Raw genomic sequence first — 18,795 nt, 5'->3', positions numbered from 1 at the left:
AGGCCAACTTCTTACACACGGAGTAAGCGAAATGGACCTCAACCTTATTGCCAAAAGTGTCCATGAAAGAGAGCAAAGAAGGACAAACTCCTTCGGCGAAACAAATGGAATGTAAGCCTATGGTATTCATCATCCTACCTATGTACAGGAACTCCGCAATAACTGAGTAGTTCCCTTTACCCGTTGTAAGGCAGTGGGGATACAACCTACGCACAGATGTGGTCAATGGGATAGCATGTGTAGTGACACCGAGGCCTAGAGTTGTATGAGCCGATCAGCATTCCGATTGTCAATGCTTTTCACCACCCAAATGTAGCTAGAGGGTCCATATTTGCATAATGTCACCCCTGCTATGCAACTGCTGCTAGTAATCAGTGAATGAAGGCACTAGCAGGGGATTGATTAGCCTGCAGGCCACCACAGGGAACCTGGAGCCCTTTGTTCTCATAGTGGTGTCGCTGGAAATAGGGAGGAAATGATACGGCTATGCAGGTTACAACCAGTGCTTTGAACAGCCTTTCTATGTTTTTCTTTTTGCAGTTTTTTATAGTGTGTACTCTGCGCACATGTACCGGAGCCCTTGGTTACATGAGTAAAGGTTAAAACATTACAAAATGTTAGATTCATCAACACTAGCTACAATATCACAGAAGGGGCAGAATATGCTTTTTTAGGCATATGGAGATTAAGTGATTTGCTTTAAACCACAGGATGTCGAGCTGATGTCAGGACTGAAACCTGATTACCCAGTTTCAAAGTCGGCAGATCTGTCCATAGAAAAATACTTGCACTATTCACCGACTTATTCTTCCTGGCCAGAGTCGGTGATGACAGTAGGAAACAGAGTGGAGTCGCTGCCCCAGTTGCTGGGGGGCTTGGTGGTTCTGTGGACCCTGTGTCTGGCTGGCAGGACGGAAGGAGAGAGAGCCCGGCTCAGAGCAGCCTTATCCAAGATGAGGCATTGTGCAGCAAAAAAAAAATCGGAATCTGCCCAGGCCAAAATCAAACTCCGTCAATCCTACAGCAATGCTCCCAGCATGGACAGGACACCAGGATTGGCTGGTCTCAAACAAAATGTGTTCTGGCTGCTGCCCTTTAAGGACAAACAAAAGAGAGTGCTATAACTAAGGTAGGGAGACCAGCTTTTCAGAATGAAAAACCGGAACGGGCACAGACATAGAAATAGGTTTAAATGTCCTATTAGGTCTCGGGCTTCTTTTATACAAGTGTGTGTGTGGGTGTGCGTGTGTGTGTGGGTGTGCGTGTGTGTGTATATTTGTATTCTTAAAAAAAAAAAATTACATTGCTTTACCTCCTGTTCTGCGAAGAGCTCCAGGGTCCAGCTGCTGGTGGACCAGGCCTTGCCTGTGGCCTCTGCAGCCCTGATTCACACCGCATTAAATCCTGCAGTGCTGCTTAAATTTGGCGAAGCAGCACAGCAAGAGAGTTTAATGAATTGAACTTCTGTCCCCATTTCTAAGAGGGCCGGTCAAAATATGAGCCTGCACAGCACTGTGATTAAGGTGCAGGTTCACCCGACTCTCCCTTAATAACCGGGACGTTTCTTTAAATAACCCAGGCACTACCCAAAAACCGGGCCATTTCTTCAATTTGGAGAAAAGTGTAGGGACACTTCTCCAAAAACCGGGACCGTCCGGGGAAATCCGGGACGTCTAGTCACCCTAAACCAGAGGTCTTCAAACGTTTGGAAGCCGAGACGCCTCTGTCAACATTTACAGGCGTAAGGACCCCCTCCTGACAAAAATTTCTAAACCTCTAGGCAGGGCTACTGGAATTATGAGGCAGGTGAGTACCAAATTATGCGACAGGCTTGACTAAATTGTGTGAGTAGAAAATTTAAATAATGTTCTGTGATGCTGCATATTTTGGGATAGCATTGCTTTATTATTTTGAAATTTTTTAAACACGGTAACACTGAGGAAAGATTTCACCCCATCAGTACCAGTTTATAACCAAAATACAGCAATTAACATCAGAAAGATGTCTAGTCAACCTTTGTGAAGCGCCTCCCACTCCGCAGGAATACGCGCTGCCACATTAGAAGCTCACCTGGCCATGGCCGGGAGCAGCAAGGGTCCCTTCAAACCCTGGTGGTCTTGTGCAGAGTTAAGCAGTTTACCCATGCCCCTTTTCTCTCACCCCTTCCGTCCATCCCTCTCTTCTCTCCTCTCCCAACCCCGGATCCCTCTCTCACATTGTAGGCAGATGGTTATTAGCCCCAGGACACCTTTTGGTAACAGTAGCGCACTACAAATGTAAATAATAATAGGCAGAAGCAGGGGATCCACTAGACCCAAACTTCGGGGGGGTTTAACACTCTCAGCCAGGGCTGGCCCTAGCACTGGTCGCACACGGTGCAACAGTCTTTCCACCTTCTCCATGAATTCCCTCACTACCACTCACCAACAATACACCTCATCTCACTATAGCACCCGTCTGACAAAATACTCATAGTTTACTCACACTCACTTCTGTGATGTGAATGGTACATCTTCTATGTACCAGGTACTTTAACCTTCTGCACTGTGTGGGTGACAAGAGTGCCCATGTGGCTGCATGGAGAGCAATGCAACAGTGTGAGAGTAGGGTAAAAGGAGTGACTTCAGGTTGAGTGAGGTGACCATATGAATTTGGGTTCGGCTGTAAGTACAGAGTGTAGGAGAGTAGGGTCTGCAATCCTATGATCACCCAGATTTTTTGCTTTTGTTTCACTGGTTTACGACTTTCTCTGGCTGTGGGCCTGCTAATCAGACCCACAGCCTGGCTGTTCTCTTTCTAAATTACGATATGTACCCTAGGTGCATTTACCAATTGGTACTGGGCCACCTTATCAGACCCCGTAACGCAGGGCATAGGTGTACCCAGGGCCGCCAGGGGCTGAAGCATGTATTATGCCACCCTTGGCTGGCCTCCTAAATTTGACACAACTGGCTGCACGACAGCTGGGGCGAAGACGTGTAATCACCTTTCGCTTTAGGTATAGTAGCCCTATATCTAACCATACAATGGACACCCGAGTTCCTATCAGTCACTCCTATGGCAGGCCTTAACAATCCTGAAGGCAGAGTGCGTGGGCTCGTGTGAGCTAGGTTCAGGCCCGAGCCGAGCCCGGTTGCAGCTTGCGGAATCAAGACCCAATGGCTGTTCCATGATAACGCGTACCATATCGGTAACTCCGGTGTCGCGTTATCAAGGCATGTCGAGTAAGGTGTCATACGAATCGGGGTGCTGCCCTCTCACCAATTCTGGCGATGAGGTTAGCATTCCACCCTTCTAGAGGGACACGACATGTACGTAACTGTGAACCCCGGTTAAAGTTAACTGAAGCCTCAGCTCCACAAAATGGATGCTGCCACCACAGACACGAGTCTGACCTCCTGCTGCTGGGAGTCCTTCCAGCGAGGGGCGCTCGGACAAAGGGTTTCCTGTCGAGGGCGGTGTTCGCACCGTCCCAGACAGGGTTTGTGTATTCTGGGTAGGTAGGGCTTTTGCGAGAAGGTGACTGCGGAGTGGCACCCCGGTGCTCACTACGCATCTGCCGGTTAGAACCAGTTCCAGGGGCGACAGCCCTGGCCTGGGGAAAGTCCGGCAGGGGAGAGGGGTGTAACTACCCCCCTTCCTTGTCCCACCCTTAGGGCAGGACCTAGTCATGTACCCACCCCTTTCTTTAGGATAAAGACCGGAGCGGGGACCCTTCCAAATTAGATCATCTTTGATTCAAGAACTACTTTCTACGAAAGGACATTCAAGACTCTTCTCAAGATTTCTCCCTTGTGACTAAGGAGTAGTCACCCTGCATCAGCGGGCACCATCTAAGAACTCTGCGGTTTGCTGTAAGTCCTTCCTCAAGGAATCCGACGGCCCAGCTCGACGAGAACCGGCTTCCCTGGCACCTCTGACCTCTACCCACGTCATCAGCTCAGCTGTGATCTGTGGGTGCGACGAGACCTCGAGGGACCGGCCATCATCAGAACCTGCACGCTCTTAAAACCAGCACGACCATCGAGGTAACTCTCTGGTGAGTGCTCTGGGGTCCGAGAAGCCCCGACCCTGAGCCGCTCCAGCACCGAAGTACAGTCTCCCAGCATCTCCACGATCTGCGTGGGGCCCTTCTGCTCGCTGCTCAGCACGTTGTCTGGTCACTAGCCGCTGGCTTGTGCCCCTTTGTGACGACATCCGACAATCAACTCTGCTGGTCTGGTTGCTCCAGACTGGCCCTTGCTTCCATCTTTGCGAGAAGCACCCCGGGCCCTCCTGGTCCACTCAAGACGCCATCTTAGGCCCACCACGTGGCCCTGAGATTTGCCAAGGCTTGTTGCCCCATCCTGGGCCCAGCGACGCCGACAGCATCATCCTTCGTGGGACAGCTCGCACCTCCACCGTGGACGCCGACAACGCCTCCTGGTCCGTGAGACTGCAGAGCCTAGCGTCGCCCACTCACCTGGTCGAGGTGACGGCCAACCGGTGCCCTCCCGGTACCCTCTGACTACTGGCTAGTAGTACGAACTTGGTCCCCTCTGCTTTCAGGTATCAACACTCTCTGATCCAGGCTTGGATCTCTACGAACTATTCAGCACTGGTCGCCAGCCAGCAACTCCTTTTCTTCCGGCTCCTGGCTCGTCAGCGAAGACCCCGACGCCTGTAAGACTTGTGCAGCCGCAGCCCTCGTGGCTAGGTAACACGGCATTTCGGTGCCTGCATAGCCTCTTTACTCTAGGGTCCCGAGTCCCTCGCTTCCGACTTGCCTCATCGGGTCCGCCCGAGACCTTAAACTTTCCGTGTCCTCGGACACTTGTTCTAATTGTGCACTTGAAGTATTTTCCTAAGAGATTTGGTTTGTGCTTAGTACCCTGTCCTCATAAAGAGTACAGGGCTGTTGTGATTCTTAATAAATATACTGTTTATTTTCATAACACTTGTGTGGTGTCCTTTCACTGGGTGTTCAAGGGGTACATGTGTGGTAAACAGCTGGCTTAACGCACCCTCTCGAGTCTTTAGCCTTAGACTGCTCGTATCCACGCTACTAGGATAGCTGGTCTATAGGTTGACTTACAACCAAACACCATAAGGGTCGTTGGAACGATACATAGCGGTCGCTAGAATAGCGAACGTTGCATATCGGGCCAACTTCTCACATTGGTGGCAGCGGTGGGATTTGAGCTTGCTGTTGTTTTACCACACGTATCCTAAGAATATCTTGTTGAAAGATCGCACAAGTACTGTTAGTACATATAACTAAAGCTTAGAATACTCTGAGTTCTACTGAACCAGCTGTTGTAGCTCCTCAAGGCTTAGCACACCTTGGCTACAACTCTTAGCAAGGGAACAGTAGGTAAACACGTAGTGTAGGTAGGTGCATCACTTACACCACACTAGAAACAGTATGTCGGACAAAGGAGGAAACTCTGGGTCTCCCCTTGTGTCAGTTGACCCTCCACAGGTCATCCCTTCAGGATATACTGTGCTGAGCTTCAAGGAGTTAAGACAGCTATGTCACTCCAGGAAGATCAAGCAGGGGTCTAACCCCACAACGTCCTTTCTGATTGGTCTCTTGGAGACTTATGATGCCAGAAGGGCCGAGAAACTTCTTAGCTCTTCTGATCCAGAAGGAGACATGCCTCCCCTCGAGGGAACCAGAGACGATCCTGACCTCATCCACCTCGCAACTGAGAACGAAGATGTGGAGGATGATGAGGATGAGGATCCCTCTGGGGATGAGGCAGATAAGGGACAGGTAGAAGTCGCTAGACTAAGCAGGTCCAACTTAAGCAAACATGATAGTGGTACTGGGGGACCCCCGGCGCTACTGTCAGGTCCGCTTAACATTGGGAATGGACGAGCCCGATCTCTGTCGAGAGACTCTGGCGGATCCCTTCGAACCAATGGCTCTCACAACACTTCTCAGAGAGGGATGACGTCCCCTCAGAGGAGAGTGTACGAAGCTAAGGAAAGGGCAGCTAATCTGAGGATCGAAAGGGAAGAACTTGCCCTGGCCAAAGAGAGGCTTGCCTTTGCAAGAGAGCAACAGTTAAGTGGGGCAGTCCCCACTGGTGGCAGCAATGTACCTAGCAATAGGGAAAAGAGTTTCGATACGAAACACCTTGGTAAGATAGTGCCCCCCTTTAAACAAGGAGACAACATCCACAAATGGATTACTGCTTTGGAGAGGGCCTGCACGGTACAAGGCGTTCCCCAGAGTCAGTGGGCAGCTATCTTGTGGCTCTCCTTTGAAGGAAAAGGAAGAGACAAGCTCCTCACCACAAGGGTGGAGGACGCTAACAATTACCAAGTCTTGAAGAATACACTCGTTGAAGGGTTCGGCCTAACCACTGAACAGTACAGGGTGCTGTTCAGGGATACCCAGAAAACGCAGTCTCAAGATTGGTCTGATTTTGTCGATTGTGCCACTAAGGCTTTTGAGGGCTGGTTGCTGGGCAGTAAGGTTACTGATTACAAAGGATTGTATAATTTGATGATGAGAGAACAAATTTTAAACAATTGTCAGAACCAGTTGTTGCATCAGCATCTTGTCGACTCGGATCTGACCTCTCCCCAAGAATTGGGAAAGAAGGCAGACAGATGGGTTCGTACAAGAGTTAAACAGAACCAGGGCCAGAATCAAGGTGGTCAGAAGAAAGCAGACCAGAAGGGTAAAGATTCTAAAGGGGAACAAAATGACCAGAAGTCTTCGACAGGTCCCCAACAACCCAAAGAGGGTGGGGGTCAGGCTCCCCAAAAGAAGAAAGAAGGCCAATCCAAAAGATGGTGCCAGTACTGTAAAAGTAAATCTCACTGGTTTAGTGAGTGCACCAAGAAAGGAGGAGGGCAGACTCCTGCCACTGCAGCCCCTAAGGTACCTGTGCCCCCTAGTACAGTCAGCAGTGGTAGTGCGCCTCCCAAGGGTTTAGTAGGGTTAACCCTGGGTTCTGAGGGGCGTGACAACTTAGTTGGCACACTCACTCAGGCTGTCCTTGTCAGTACAGGGGACGCGGACGTGTCCCCTGACATAAGTCCCAATACCTTGGGCAAATACCGACAGACGCCTTTCATAAATGGAAAGATGGCTCAGGCCTATAGGGACACTTGTGCCAGCGTCACCATGGTGACGCCTAACTTTGTGGACCCTGGACAGATCATGCCAGGTACAGAATTCCTGGTGACCAATGCAAGCAATGTCACTACCAATCACAGTATGGCAATTGTAGCTTTCTCCTGGGGAGGGGTAACTGGCCAAAAGAAGGTTGTAGTTAGTCCAGACCTCCCAGTGGATTGTTTGTTGGGCAATGATTTGGAGTCATCACAATGGTCAGAAGTGGAGCACCGGACTCACATGGAAATGTTAGGGTTGCCAGCACATGTGTTCGCTGTGACCAGGTCACAGGTCAGGAAATGCCCCACTGAACAGGTGCTGGATCCTGGAACAACGGACCAGACACCTCCCAAGAAAAAGAGCGGTAGGGTTAAGGCTGCGCCTTCCCCCTTGCCCCAGGTCGAGGATCAAGTCTCAGAGGAGGCTGACCTACAGGAATTGAGGGAAACTGAGCCTAGGGAATTCGAACTTGATCAAGTTGAATTCTTGGGTTCAGGGGGACCCTCAAGGGAAGACCTGGGGAAGGACCAGTTAGACTGCCCTTCTCTTGAACCCCTCAGACAGCAGGCTGCTGCTGAGGCTGCCGGGAACGCCACAGGTACCCACAAGGTATACTGGGAAGATGGACTCCTGTACACTGAGTCAAGAGACCCCAAGCCTGGCATGACCAGGAGGCTGGTTGTACCCTTGTCTCAGCGTGGTTTCCTACTTACCTTGGCCCACGAGATTCCCTTAGCAGGTCACTTAGGCCAGACGAAAACGTGGGACAGGCTTGTCTCACACTTTCACTGGCCTCACATGAACGAAGATACCAAGGAGTTTTGCCGCTCCTGTGTCACTTGCCAAGCCAGTGGTAAGTCAGGTGGCACGACAAAGGCCCCCCTTATACCAATGCCTGTGGTGGGGGTGCCCTTTGAACGGGTGGGGATCGACATTGTTGGTCCCATGGAACCACCTACAGCATCAGGGCACAAGTTTATACTGGTGGTAGTGGATCATGCCACCAGGTATCCTGAAGCTATTCCCCTTAGGACCACTACAGCACCTGTTGTGGCAAGAGCCCTAGTTGGAGTATTCTCCAGAGTGGGCTTCCCTAAGGAGGTCGTCTCCGACAGAGGTGCAAACTTTATGTCGAGCTACTTAACTGCTATGTGGAAGGAATGTGGTGTCAACTACAAGTTCACTACACCCTATCACCCACAATGCAGTGGGCTTGTTGAGAGATTCAACAGGACCCTAAGAGGGATGATTCATGGACTACCGGAAAAGCTTCGGCGTAGATGGGACGTCCTGATCCCCTGCCTCTTGTTCGCCTACAGAGAAGTCCCACAGAAGGGGGTTGGCTACAGCCCTTTTGAACTTCTGTACGGGCATCCTGTAAGAGGACCCCTGTGTTTGGTGAAGGAAGGATGGGAGAGACCTCTCAAAAAGCCTGCAGCCAACATAGTGGACTATGTGCTTGGCCTCCGCTCGCGGATGGCTGAATACATGGAAAAGGCATCCGAAAACCTTAAGGCCAGCCAAGAACTCCAAAAAGCTTGGCATGACCAAAAGGCTGTCTTGACTGTTTACCAGCCCGGACAGAAGGTGTGGGTGTTGGAGCCAGTGGCCCCAGCAGCACTCAAGGACAAATGGTCCGGGCCCTACACCATCCTGGAGAAAAAGGGAGAGGTCACCTACCTGGTCGACCTGGGAACTCCCCGGAGCCCCCACAGGGTGCTTCATGTCAACAGGCTAAAAGCATATGTCGACAGGAAGGACATGAGTTTGCTCATGGCCCTAGATGAGGGACAGGAAGAGGAGAGTGACCCTCTCCCCGACCTGCTCACTCAGAATCCTGACGATGGATCGGTAGATGGTGTTGTCTTTTGTGGCAGCCTCTCCGAACATCAACAGAGCGACTGTAAACAGGTTCTTCAGTCGTTCAGGCATATGTTTTCTCTAACACCCAGTCAGACCGATTGGTGCACCCATGAGGTTGACACTGGTGACAGCTTGCCCGTCAAGAGTAAAATCTACAGGCAGCCTGATCACGTTAGAGACTGCATCAAGAGTGAAGTGCAGAAAATGTTGGAGCTGGGAGTCATTGAACCCTCGGATAGCCCTTGGGCTAGTCCCGTAGTTCTAGTGCCGAAACCTCACACCCAGGGTGGTAAGAAAGAGATGAGGTTTTGCGTAGACTACAGGGGTCTCAATGCAGTCACTAAGACTGACGCCCACCCAATACCAAGGGCAGACGAGCTTATCGATAGATTGGCTTCGGCCAACTACTTAAGTACGTTTGACCTGACAGCTGGGTATTGGCAAATCAGGTTAGCTGAGGACGCCAAGCCTAAAACCGCATTTTCAACCCCTGGTGGGCATTATCAGTTCGTGGTGATGCCCTTTGGTCTGAAAAATGCACCTGCCACCTTCCAAAGGTTGGTGAATCAAGTCCTTACTGGGCTGGATGACTTCTGTGCGGCGTATCTTGACGATATTGCTGTCTTTAGCTCCACCTGGGAGGATCACCTGGTCCACCTGCGGAAGACGTTAGAGGCGCTGCAAGCAGCAGGTCTCACTATCAAGGCCACCAAGTGCCAGATAGGGCAGACACAGGTTGTATACCTGGGCCACCTTGTAGGTGGAGGTCAGGTTCAGCCACTGGAGAGCAAGATACAGTCGATCAGGGACTGGGCTCCTCCAACCACCCAGACTCAGGTTCGAGCTTTCTTGGGCCTGACTGGTTACTATAGGAAGTTTGTCAGGAACTATGGTTCAATTGTGACACCATTAAACGAACTGACAAGTAAGAAAATGCCAAAAAAGGTTCAGTGGACAGCGAGCTGTCAAAAAGCATTCGATGACCTAAAGCAGGCCATGTGCACGGCGCCTATCCTCAAGAGTCCGGACTACTCCAAACCATTCATTGTCCAAACAGATGCTTCTGAGTTGGGTGTGGGAGCTGTTCTTTCTCAACTGAATTTTGATGGTCAAGACCAGCCCATTGCTTTTATAAGCAGAAGGCTGACCCCTAGAGAGAAGAATTGGTCAGCTATTGAGAGGGAGGCCTTTGCTGTGGTTTGGGCTCTGAAGAAGCTGAGGCCATACTTGTTTGGCACTCACTTCAAGATTCAGACCGACCATAAGCCCCTCTTGTGGCTAAATCAGATGAAGGGTGAAAACCCCAAACTGCTTAGGTGGTCCATTTCCCTACAGGGGATGGACTTTACAGTGGAACATAGACCTGGTACTGATCATGGCAATGCCGATGGGCTCTCCAGATATTTCCACTTAGAACAAGAAGACTCACCTGGTCAAGGTTAGCTTATTGTTCCGACGTTTGGGGGGGGGTCATGTAGGAGAGTAGGGTCTGCAATCCTATGATCACCCAGATTTTTTGCTTTTGTTTCACTGGTTTATGACTTTCTCTGGCTGTGGGCCTGCTAATCAGACCCACAGCCTGGCTGTTCTCTTTCTAAATTATGATATGTACCCTAGGTGCATTTACCAATTGGTACTGGGCCACCTTATCAGACCCCGTAACGCAGGGCATAGGTGTACCCAGGGCCGCCAGGGGCTGAAGCATGTATTATGCCACCCTTGGCTGGCCTCCTAAATTTGACACAACTGGCTGCACGACAGCTGGGGCGAAGACGTGTAATCACCTTTCGCTTTAGGTATAGTAGCCCTATATCTAACCATACAATGGACACCCGAGTTCCTATCAGTCACTCCTATGGCAGGCCTTAACAATCCTGAAGGCAGAGTGCGTGGGCTCGTGTGAGCTAGGTTCAGGCCCGAGCCGAGCCCGGTTGCAGCTTGCGGAATCAAGACCCAATGGCTGTTCCATGATAACGCGTACCATATCGGTAACTCCGGTGTCGCGTTATCAAGGCATGTCGAGTAAGGTGTCATACGAATCGGGGTGCTGCCCTCTCACCAATTCTGGCGATGAGGTTAGCATTCCACCCTTCTAGAGGGACACGACATGTACGTAACTGTGAACCCCGGTTAAAGTTAACTGAAGCCTCAGCTCCACAAAATGGATGCTGCCACCACAGACACGAGTCTGACCTCCTGCTGCTGGGAGTTCTTCCAGCGAGGGGCGCTCGGACAAAGGGTTTCCTGTCGAGGGCGGTGTTCGCACCGTCCCAGACAGGGTTTGTGTATTCTGGGTAGGTAGGGCTTTTGCGAGAAGGTGACTGCGGAGTGGCACCCCGGTGCTTACTACGCATCTGCCGGTTAGAACCAGTTCCAGGGGCGACAGCCCTGGCCTGGGGAAAGTCCGGCAGGGGAGAGGGGTGTAACTACCCCCCTTCCTAGTCCCACCCTTAGGGCAGGACCTAGTCATGTACCCACCCCTTTCTTTAGGATAAAGACCGGAGCGGGGACCCTTCCAAATTAGATCATCTTTGATTCAAGAACTACTTTCTACGAAAGGACATTCAAGACTCTTCTCAAGATTTCTCCCTTGTGACTAAGGAGTAGTCACCCTGCATCAGCGGGCACCATCTAAGAACTCTGCGGTTTGCTGTAAGTCCTTCCTCAAGGAATCCGACGGCCCAGCTCGACGAGAACCGGCTTCCCTGGCACCTCTGACCTCTACCCACGTCATCAGCTCAGCTGTGATCTGTGGGTGCGACGAGACCTCGAGGGACCGGCCATCATCAGAACCTGCACGCTCTTAAAACCAGCACGACCATCGAGGTAACTCTCTGGTGAGTGCTCTGGGGTCCGAGAAGCCCCGACCCTGAGCCGCTCCAGCACCGAAGTACAGTCTCCCAGCATCTCCACGATCTGCGTGGGGCCTTCTGCTCGCTGCTCAGCACGTTGTCTGGTCACTAGCCGCTGGCTTGTGCCCCTTTGTGACGACATCCGACAATCAACTCTGCTGGTCTGGTTGCTCCAGACTGGCCCTTGCTTCCATCTTTGCGAGAAGCACCCCGGGCCCTCCTGGTCCACTCAAGATGCCATCTTAGGCCCACCACGTGGCCCTGAGATTTGCCAAGGCTTGTTGCCCCATCCTGGGCCCAGCGACGCCGACAGCATCATCCTTCGTGGGACAGCTCGCACCTCCACCGTGGACGCCGACAACGCCTCCTGGTCCGTGAGACTGCAGAGCCTAGCGTCGCCCACTCACCTGGTCGAGGTGACGGCCAACCGGTGCCCTCCCGGTACCCTCTGACTACTGGCTAGTAGTACGAACTTGGTCCCCTCTGCTTTCAGGTATCAACACTCTCTGATCCAGGCTTGGATCTCTACGAACTATTCAGCACTGGTCGCCGGCCAGCAACTCCTTTTCTTCCGGCTCCTGGCTCGTCAGCGAAGACCCCGACGCCTGTAAGACTTGTGCAGCCGCAGCCCTCGTGGCTAGGTAACTCGGCATTTCGGTGCCTGCATAGCCTCTTTACTCTAGGGTCCCGAGTCCCTCGCTTCCGACTTGCCTCATCGGGTCCGCCCGAGACCTTAAACTTTCCGTGTCCTCGGACACGTGTTCTAATTGTGCACTTGAAGTATTTTCCTAAGAGATTTGGTTTGTGCTTAGTACCCTGTCCTCATAAAGAGTACAGGGCTGTTGTGATTCTTAATAAATATACTGTTTATTTTCATAACACTTGTGTGGTGTCCTTTCACTGGGTGTTCAAGGGGTACATGTGTGGTAAACAGCTGGCTTAACGCGCCCTCTCGAGTCTTTAGCCTTAGACTGCTCGTATCCACGCTACTAGGATAGCTGGTCTATAGGTTGACTTACAACCAAACACCATAAGGGTCGTTGGAACGATACATAGCGGTCGCTAGAATAGCGAACGTTGCATATCGGGCCAACTTCTCACACAGAGTGGGACAAATTAGTGCATGGTTAGTGATGGCCTTGTTTGAGTGAGCTACAGATTGAGCAGTGAGGGGGGGCAGGTGAGTGAAGTATCACACGAGTGCAGGGTGAGTAGTGTGCTCGTGTGACTGCAGGGTGAGGTACAGAGTGAACCTCAATAAAAACTGGCCTAAGAACTTTACACTGGTTACCTGTTAGGGACAGAGTGAAGTTTAAAGCTCTATGCATTGCCCACCAGACTTTCTGGAAAATGGGCCCAGAAATCAACTGCTCCCTGATCTCTCCATATCTGCCCAATAAGGCACTTCGTTCCTCAACCGCTTCACTAGCCAAAATCCCCAGAATCTTAGAGCCAGAGCAGGAGGACGCTCGTTCTCGTACAATGTATCTAAACTGTGGAACACCCTCCCTCTGCAGATGCGAGATAATTCCAACCTAACTAGTTTCCGGAAACAGCTCAAAACCTTCTTGTTCAGTAAACAGTAACCTTCTGAGGGCATCTTCTGTTTTAGATTCAGCGCCTGGACGCCTCAGGGCAACTGTAGCGCTCTACAAATCCCATTTTCATTTCATTTCATTTCATTTCACAATGCAAGCACATTTTTAGTGCAGAGTAATCACTGTGAGAGCAGGGTGAGCGGGTGAATGTTGTGAGTGCATGGTGATCAGTGTGAGTGCATTGTGATCACTGTGAGTGCAGGGTGAGCGGGTGAATGTTGTGAGTGCATGGTGATCAGTGTGAGTGCATTGTGATCAGTGTGAGTGCATTGTGATCAGTGTGAGTGCATTGTGATTACTGTGAATGCAGGGTGAGCGGGTAATTGGTGTGAGCGATCACAGTGAGTGCATTGTGATCGCTGCGAGTGCAGGGTGAGCGGGTAATTTTCTGAGTGCATTGTGATCAGTGTGAGTGCATTGTGATCACTGAGGGTGCAGGGTGAGCGGGTGAATAGTGTGAGTGCATGGTAATCAGTGTGAGTGCATGGTGATCAGTGAGTGCATGGTGATCAGTGTGAGTGCACAGTCATCAGTGTGAGTGCACAGTCATCAGTGTGAGTGCACAGTCATCAGTGTGAGTGCATTGTGATCAGTGTGAGTGCATTGTGATCGGTGTGAGTGCATTGTGATCGGTGTGCGTGCATTGTGATCAGTGTGAGTGCATTGTGATTGCTGTGAGTGCATTGTGATTGCTGTGAGTGCATTGTGATCAGTGTGAGTGCATTGTGATTGCTGTAAGTGCATGGTGATTGCTGTGATTGCATGGTGATTGCTGTGAGTGCATAGTGATTGCTGTGAGTGCATGGCGATCGCTATGAGTGCATGTCGATCGCTATGAGTGCATGGCGATCGCTATGAGTGCATGGCGATCGCTATGAGTGCATGGCGATCGCTATGAGTGCATGGCGATCAGTGTGAGTGCATGGCGATCAGTGTGAGTGCATGGCGATCAGTGTGAGTGCATGGCGATCAGTGTGAGTGCATGGCGATCAGTGTGAGTGCATTGTGATCGCTATGAGTGCCTGGTGATCAGTACGAGTGCATTGTGATCAGTGCAAGTGCAGGGTGAGCGTGAAAGTGAAGGCGAGAATGAGAAGTGAGTTGTCTGAAAGCAGGGTGCATTCTCAGAAACTTGATGTGTAGGGTTTCAGATATAAGTTAAACTATTGCTATAATGGCATTAATCAAGGATTGAGGTGGAGGAAATAAATAATGTGCTGATCCTGCAACAAACTTCCAGTCTTATGATTAGGGTTACCAGCTCATTATTTTATTGGCCCAGAAATAAGCAGTCACCCAAAGCTGTATTTTTAGCACTTATCTGTGAATACTTTGAACAGCAAATATAAATAGAAAGCACTTTAAATTGTGTCACTTTTAATTGTGTTCTAGGGCTGCCTCAATGATCCATGACTGAAAATTAAAGAGAACAAAGACAGAAAAGTCACATAACTAATTAATGCATACTTTTTTATTTCTGAGTGAGAACAACAAGGACCCCCCTGTTTGACCGATTACAGATAATTCCTAGGTCAGGGACATGACATGTGAAAATAACAACCTAGGCAATTAACTAATAGCTTGTAAAATATAATAATAGAGAAGAAGTGAAATAAATGACATAAAAAGTTATTGCTTTTTATTGGTTCCGTAGATTTAACATAGAGAATATGCACATTAAAAATTACACATTGTTAAAACAGTGTATAGCTCACAGGAGCGAGCTACAACATCAACAATACAATTCATAAATTCATACAATCACAAAAGGAAAAAGATAAATATTCAATACACAAACACACAAGTGGCACGCCACTTGTGTGTTTGTGTATTGAATATTTATCTTTATGTAACTCGTAATCCAAAGTCCTTATGTAACACTACTGGCTCTTTTGTAAAGCGCTCTGACACCTGCGGGTAATGTTTGCGCTACATAAAAGAGCATTAAATACATTTTTTTTAAATAAGTGTCCACGATTTTTCTCGTTTGGGTGTCACATATTTATAAAATGTTATTGTATTTTACTAAATTGGTGTGGGATTTTACTTGCGTTGTGTTTTCACGTTCTTACTGTGTAAGCACTCCATGAATACTTTACAAATTGCCTCTAAATTAAGTCTGACTGCTTTTATGCCAAGCTACCACGAGGTTTAGCACAAGTTAATTTAGTGACTTTGTGGTTCACTTTGACAAGAATCGTGGCTTGTGCTTGGGAAGGGTTCACACCCCCTTCAACCAACAACCCAATTCCTCACAGTGGTTTTTGGTGCAGGCTACAAATCATGCACATTTCTCTAATTTGTTTATGAAATTAGGCATATTGTAAATCTGAGGTCACAATATATCTCGTTGTCAAAGTACGAGCTTATAATGTCAGCCTTTTGTCTTCCTTCTTCAGATTTGTGAACATATTTACACATCACAATTTCATATCAGGATAAATGTAATACTTGTCTTTCAACCCATTGAGGAATTTTTTTTTCAACGCTTAGAAAGACACATTTTTAAAATATATTGAGAACACCATTTGGCCTAAATACCCATAGCAGTACTAACAGAGGAGTCCTGGCTAATATGGATCAAGTCCCCTCCTCCTTCGCCACATGGCATATATGCAAGGATTCCCACAAAGTACTTAGACACCCCCACTATAAGGGGAACTGAAATCTTGTTTCGGAAATAAGCTGTACACCTAGCGATAATATTTAGGTCTTACTCACCAGACAGAAATATGGGCTTCCCCTCGTTCTTTGCCTTCTCAAAAGCCTCTGGACCCCATGGGAACCTGCAGTGATAAGGAAGAGAAGAAAAGGGGTAGGAAAGAGGAGAAACAGGAAAAAAAACGTTAAGGCAAGATAGAGAAAGAACATGTCAAAAAGAGAAGCGAGATAGAGCAGAAACATTGAAAAAGGGCGCACACAGGAGGAATAAATGAAGGATAGAAAAATCAAAGGAGAGAAAGACAAAGATAGTCAACAGAAGGATGAAGTGAACGGAAAATAAAAGAAGTAAGAGATGAGAGTGGGAGGGCGGTATCAAGATGTGAAAGTGACAGAATAGAAGAATGCCAGCAAAAAGAACAAAGAATTATGGGATGAGTGAGAGAAAGAGGAAAGGGAGAGGTGAAGATAGAGGAGAGGAAGAAACAATGAGCGGAAATGGAGAATAGGATGTTTCTTTGAGATTGTTTATTGCAAGTGTAAGACAAAACATTAGACAAAACATTAGATCTTATACAAATACATACGCCGCCGTGAGGGAAACGGCTCCAGGCAAACTTACCTGCGGACCTGCGGACTACCGCTCCCAGCAGCCCCGGAGAGGGCGTGACACTTCTCCTCGCGCCCGGAGGCGCTACAAAAGCTCCGAGCGCCGAGAGCTCCTGGGGGGCATTTGGACAGCTTGACGCCGCCGTGAGGGAAACGGCTCCAGGCAAACTTACCTGCGGACCTGCGGACTACCGCTCCCAGCAGCCCCGGAGAGGGCGTGACACTTCTCCTCGCGCCCGGAGGCGCTACAAAAGCTCCGAGCGCCGAGAGCTCCTGGGGGGCATTTGGACAGCTTGACGCCGCCGTGAGGGAAACGGCTCCAGGCAAACTTACCTGCGGACCTGCGGACTACCGCTCCCAGCAGCCCCGGAGAGGGCGTGACACTTCTCCTCGCGCCCGGAGGCGCTACAAAAGCTCCGAGCGCCGAGAGCTCCTGGGGGGCATTTGGACAGCTTGACGCCGCCGTGAGGGAAACGGCTCCAGGCAAACTTACCTGCGGACCTGCGGACTACCGCTCCCAGCAGCCCCGGAGAGGGCGTGACACTTCTCCTCGCGCCCGGAGGCGCTACAAAAGCTCCGAGCGCCGAGAGCTCCTGGGGGGCATTTGGACAGCTTGACGCCGCCGTGAGGGAAACGGCTCCAGGCAAACTTACCTGCGGACCTGCGGACTACCGCTCCCAGCAGCCCCGGAGAGGGCGTGACACTTCTCCTCGCGCCCGGAGGCGCTACAAAAGCTCCGAGAGCCTCCCGCCCCGCGGGACGCGCGCGGGCGGCGCCGGGCGGAGCCCGGGCAGAGGGCGGGCCGTCTTAGGCCGTCAGCGGCCGGAGGTGGACGGGACGGGTCCAGTCCCCTAACGTTGCCATCAACATAAGGTATTTGGTTGTCCTCTCCGAGTGACTTTGTGTTTTGCCAACCATTCTAAAGACTATTGGATCGGGAGAAAACCAGACTGTTACTATCAGCTATTGTTGCTGTTGCTTCACAGACTGTGGGACCACGTATATTGTATCTTAGGTACCAGGTATTTGCTAACTTATAAATTGATTGCTGTAGTTCTTACACTTCGATTTATGAGGTGATAACAACTACAGTTACTACTTTCTCCTACCTACCGTAAATAAGTATGTCTCCACGGGGAAGTCGCAGCAGAACTGCAGCTGCCGGGGGCAGTAGTAAAGTTAGCAAAACAGGTCCTATTGACAATTTTATAATCAAGGCCAATGATGCCATAAATCAAGGTATATCCCTTTTGGAACGTAGGGTCTCACAAGATCTTGCTCATGCAAGACGCTCTTCCTTGGGACTTATTGCTTCTGCTACTACTCCCATTCAGGTTCTAGCTGTTAATAATAATAGATCTTTACTGAACACGTGTGTTGATGTTCATACCATACCCAATGAAGTAAATCTATCTGATTCCGATACAGACACTAGCCTAGATTTGGAGAAGACCCCTGACCTACATATGACTCCCTCACCTGAAATTATATCAGCAGAGAATGTTAGGGAAGTAAGGGGCAGACGTGAGGGCGCTATTCAAAAATTACAACATAACCAAAGCGCACCCACGTCAAAAGCCCCTAGGGTCAGTAAACACGGGGAAGAAACTAGTACCAACCCCAACTCAAATATAAGCAGGACTGTGGACACAGCTAACAATCGCCATGAGTATGAGGCTGGGAAAGGAAAAGAAACGGAACACCTGGAAGGGTTAGCAGTAAAAGATGGTAGATTGATCGACCCTACTGAATTAATGAATGACTATATATTGGCAAAACTGGGTGAACTTCTTGGTATTTATCTATCCCCTATCGAAAGTAGGCTCACCCGGATAGAAAAGCATCTAGCAGAACTAACCAGGCCAACTAAGAGCTTAGCTAAAGTAACCGTTGCAAAAGACACAAGTCAACCCACTCCTAATCAAGCAGTGGGTCCCGATTCGAATGTCTCTCAGGTATTATTTACAAATACAGTTAACCCACCCAAACCTGCCCTAGCACCACCGAAGGGGATAAGTGTCAGCCAACCAACAGCGAAATGTAACAAGGCAGCCCCTGTAATAAGGAAGGATAATATCACAAAACATGTAAATGTCCCTAT

General features: G+C 49.7%; 1 protein-coding gene across 7 annotated transcripts in view; it reads right to left on the bottom strand.

Moving 5' to 3' along the window:
• SPATA20 (spermatogenesis associated 20) overlaps window positions 1–18,795 on the bottom strand; it is a 2,039,700-nt gene that overhangs the window by 1,533,743 nt on the left and 487,162 nt on the right. For all 7 annotated transcript variants that reach the window (XM_086930841.1, XM_086930844.1, XM_086930843.1 and 4 more), the window contains one exon: window positions 16,146–16,210. In XM_086930841.1, coding sequence (XP_086786967.1) covers window positions 16,146–16,210 — 65 coding nt within the window. The remainder of the gene's footprint in view (window positions 1–16,145; window positions 16,211–18,795) is intronic.

This window comes from Lissotriton vulgaris, chromosome 7 (genome assembly GCF_964263255.1).
Source record: "Lissotriton vulgaris chromosome 7, aLisVul1.2, whole genome shotgun sequence".
In the NCBI taxonomy this organism is placed as follows: domain Eukaryota; kingdom Metazoa; phylum Chordata; class Amphibia; order Caudata; family Salamandridae; genus Lissotriton; species Lissotriton vulgaris.
This window is presented reverse-complemented; position numbering and strand designations above follow the sequence as displayed.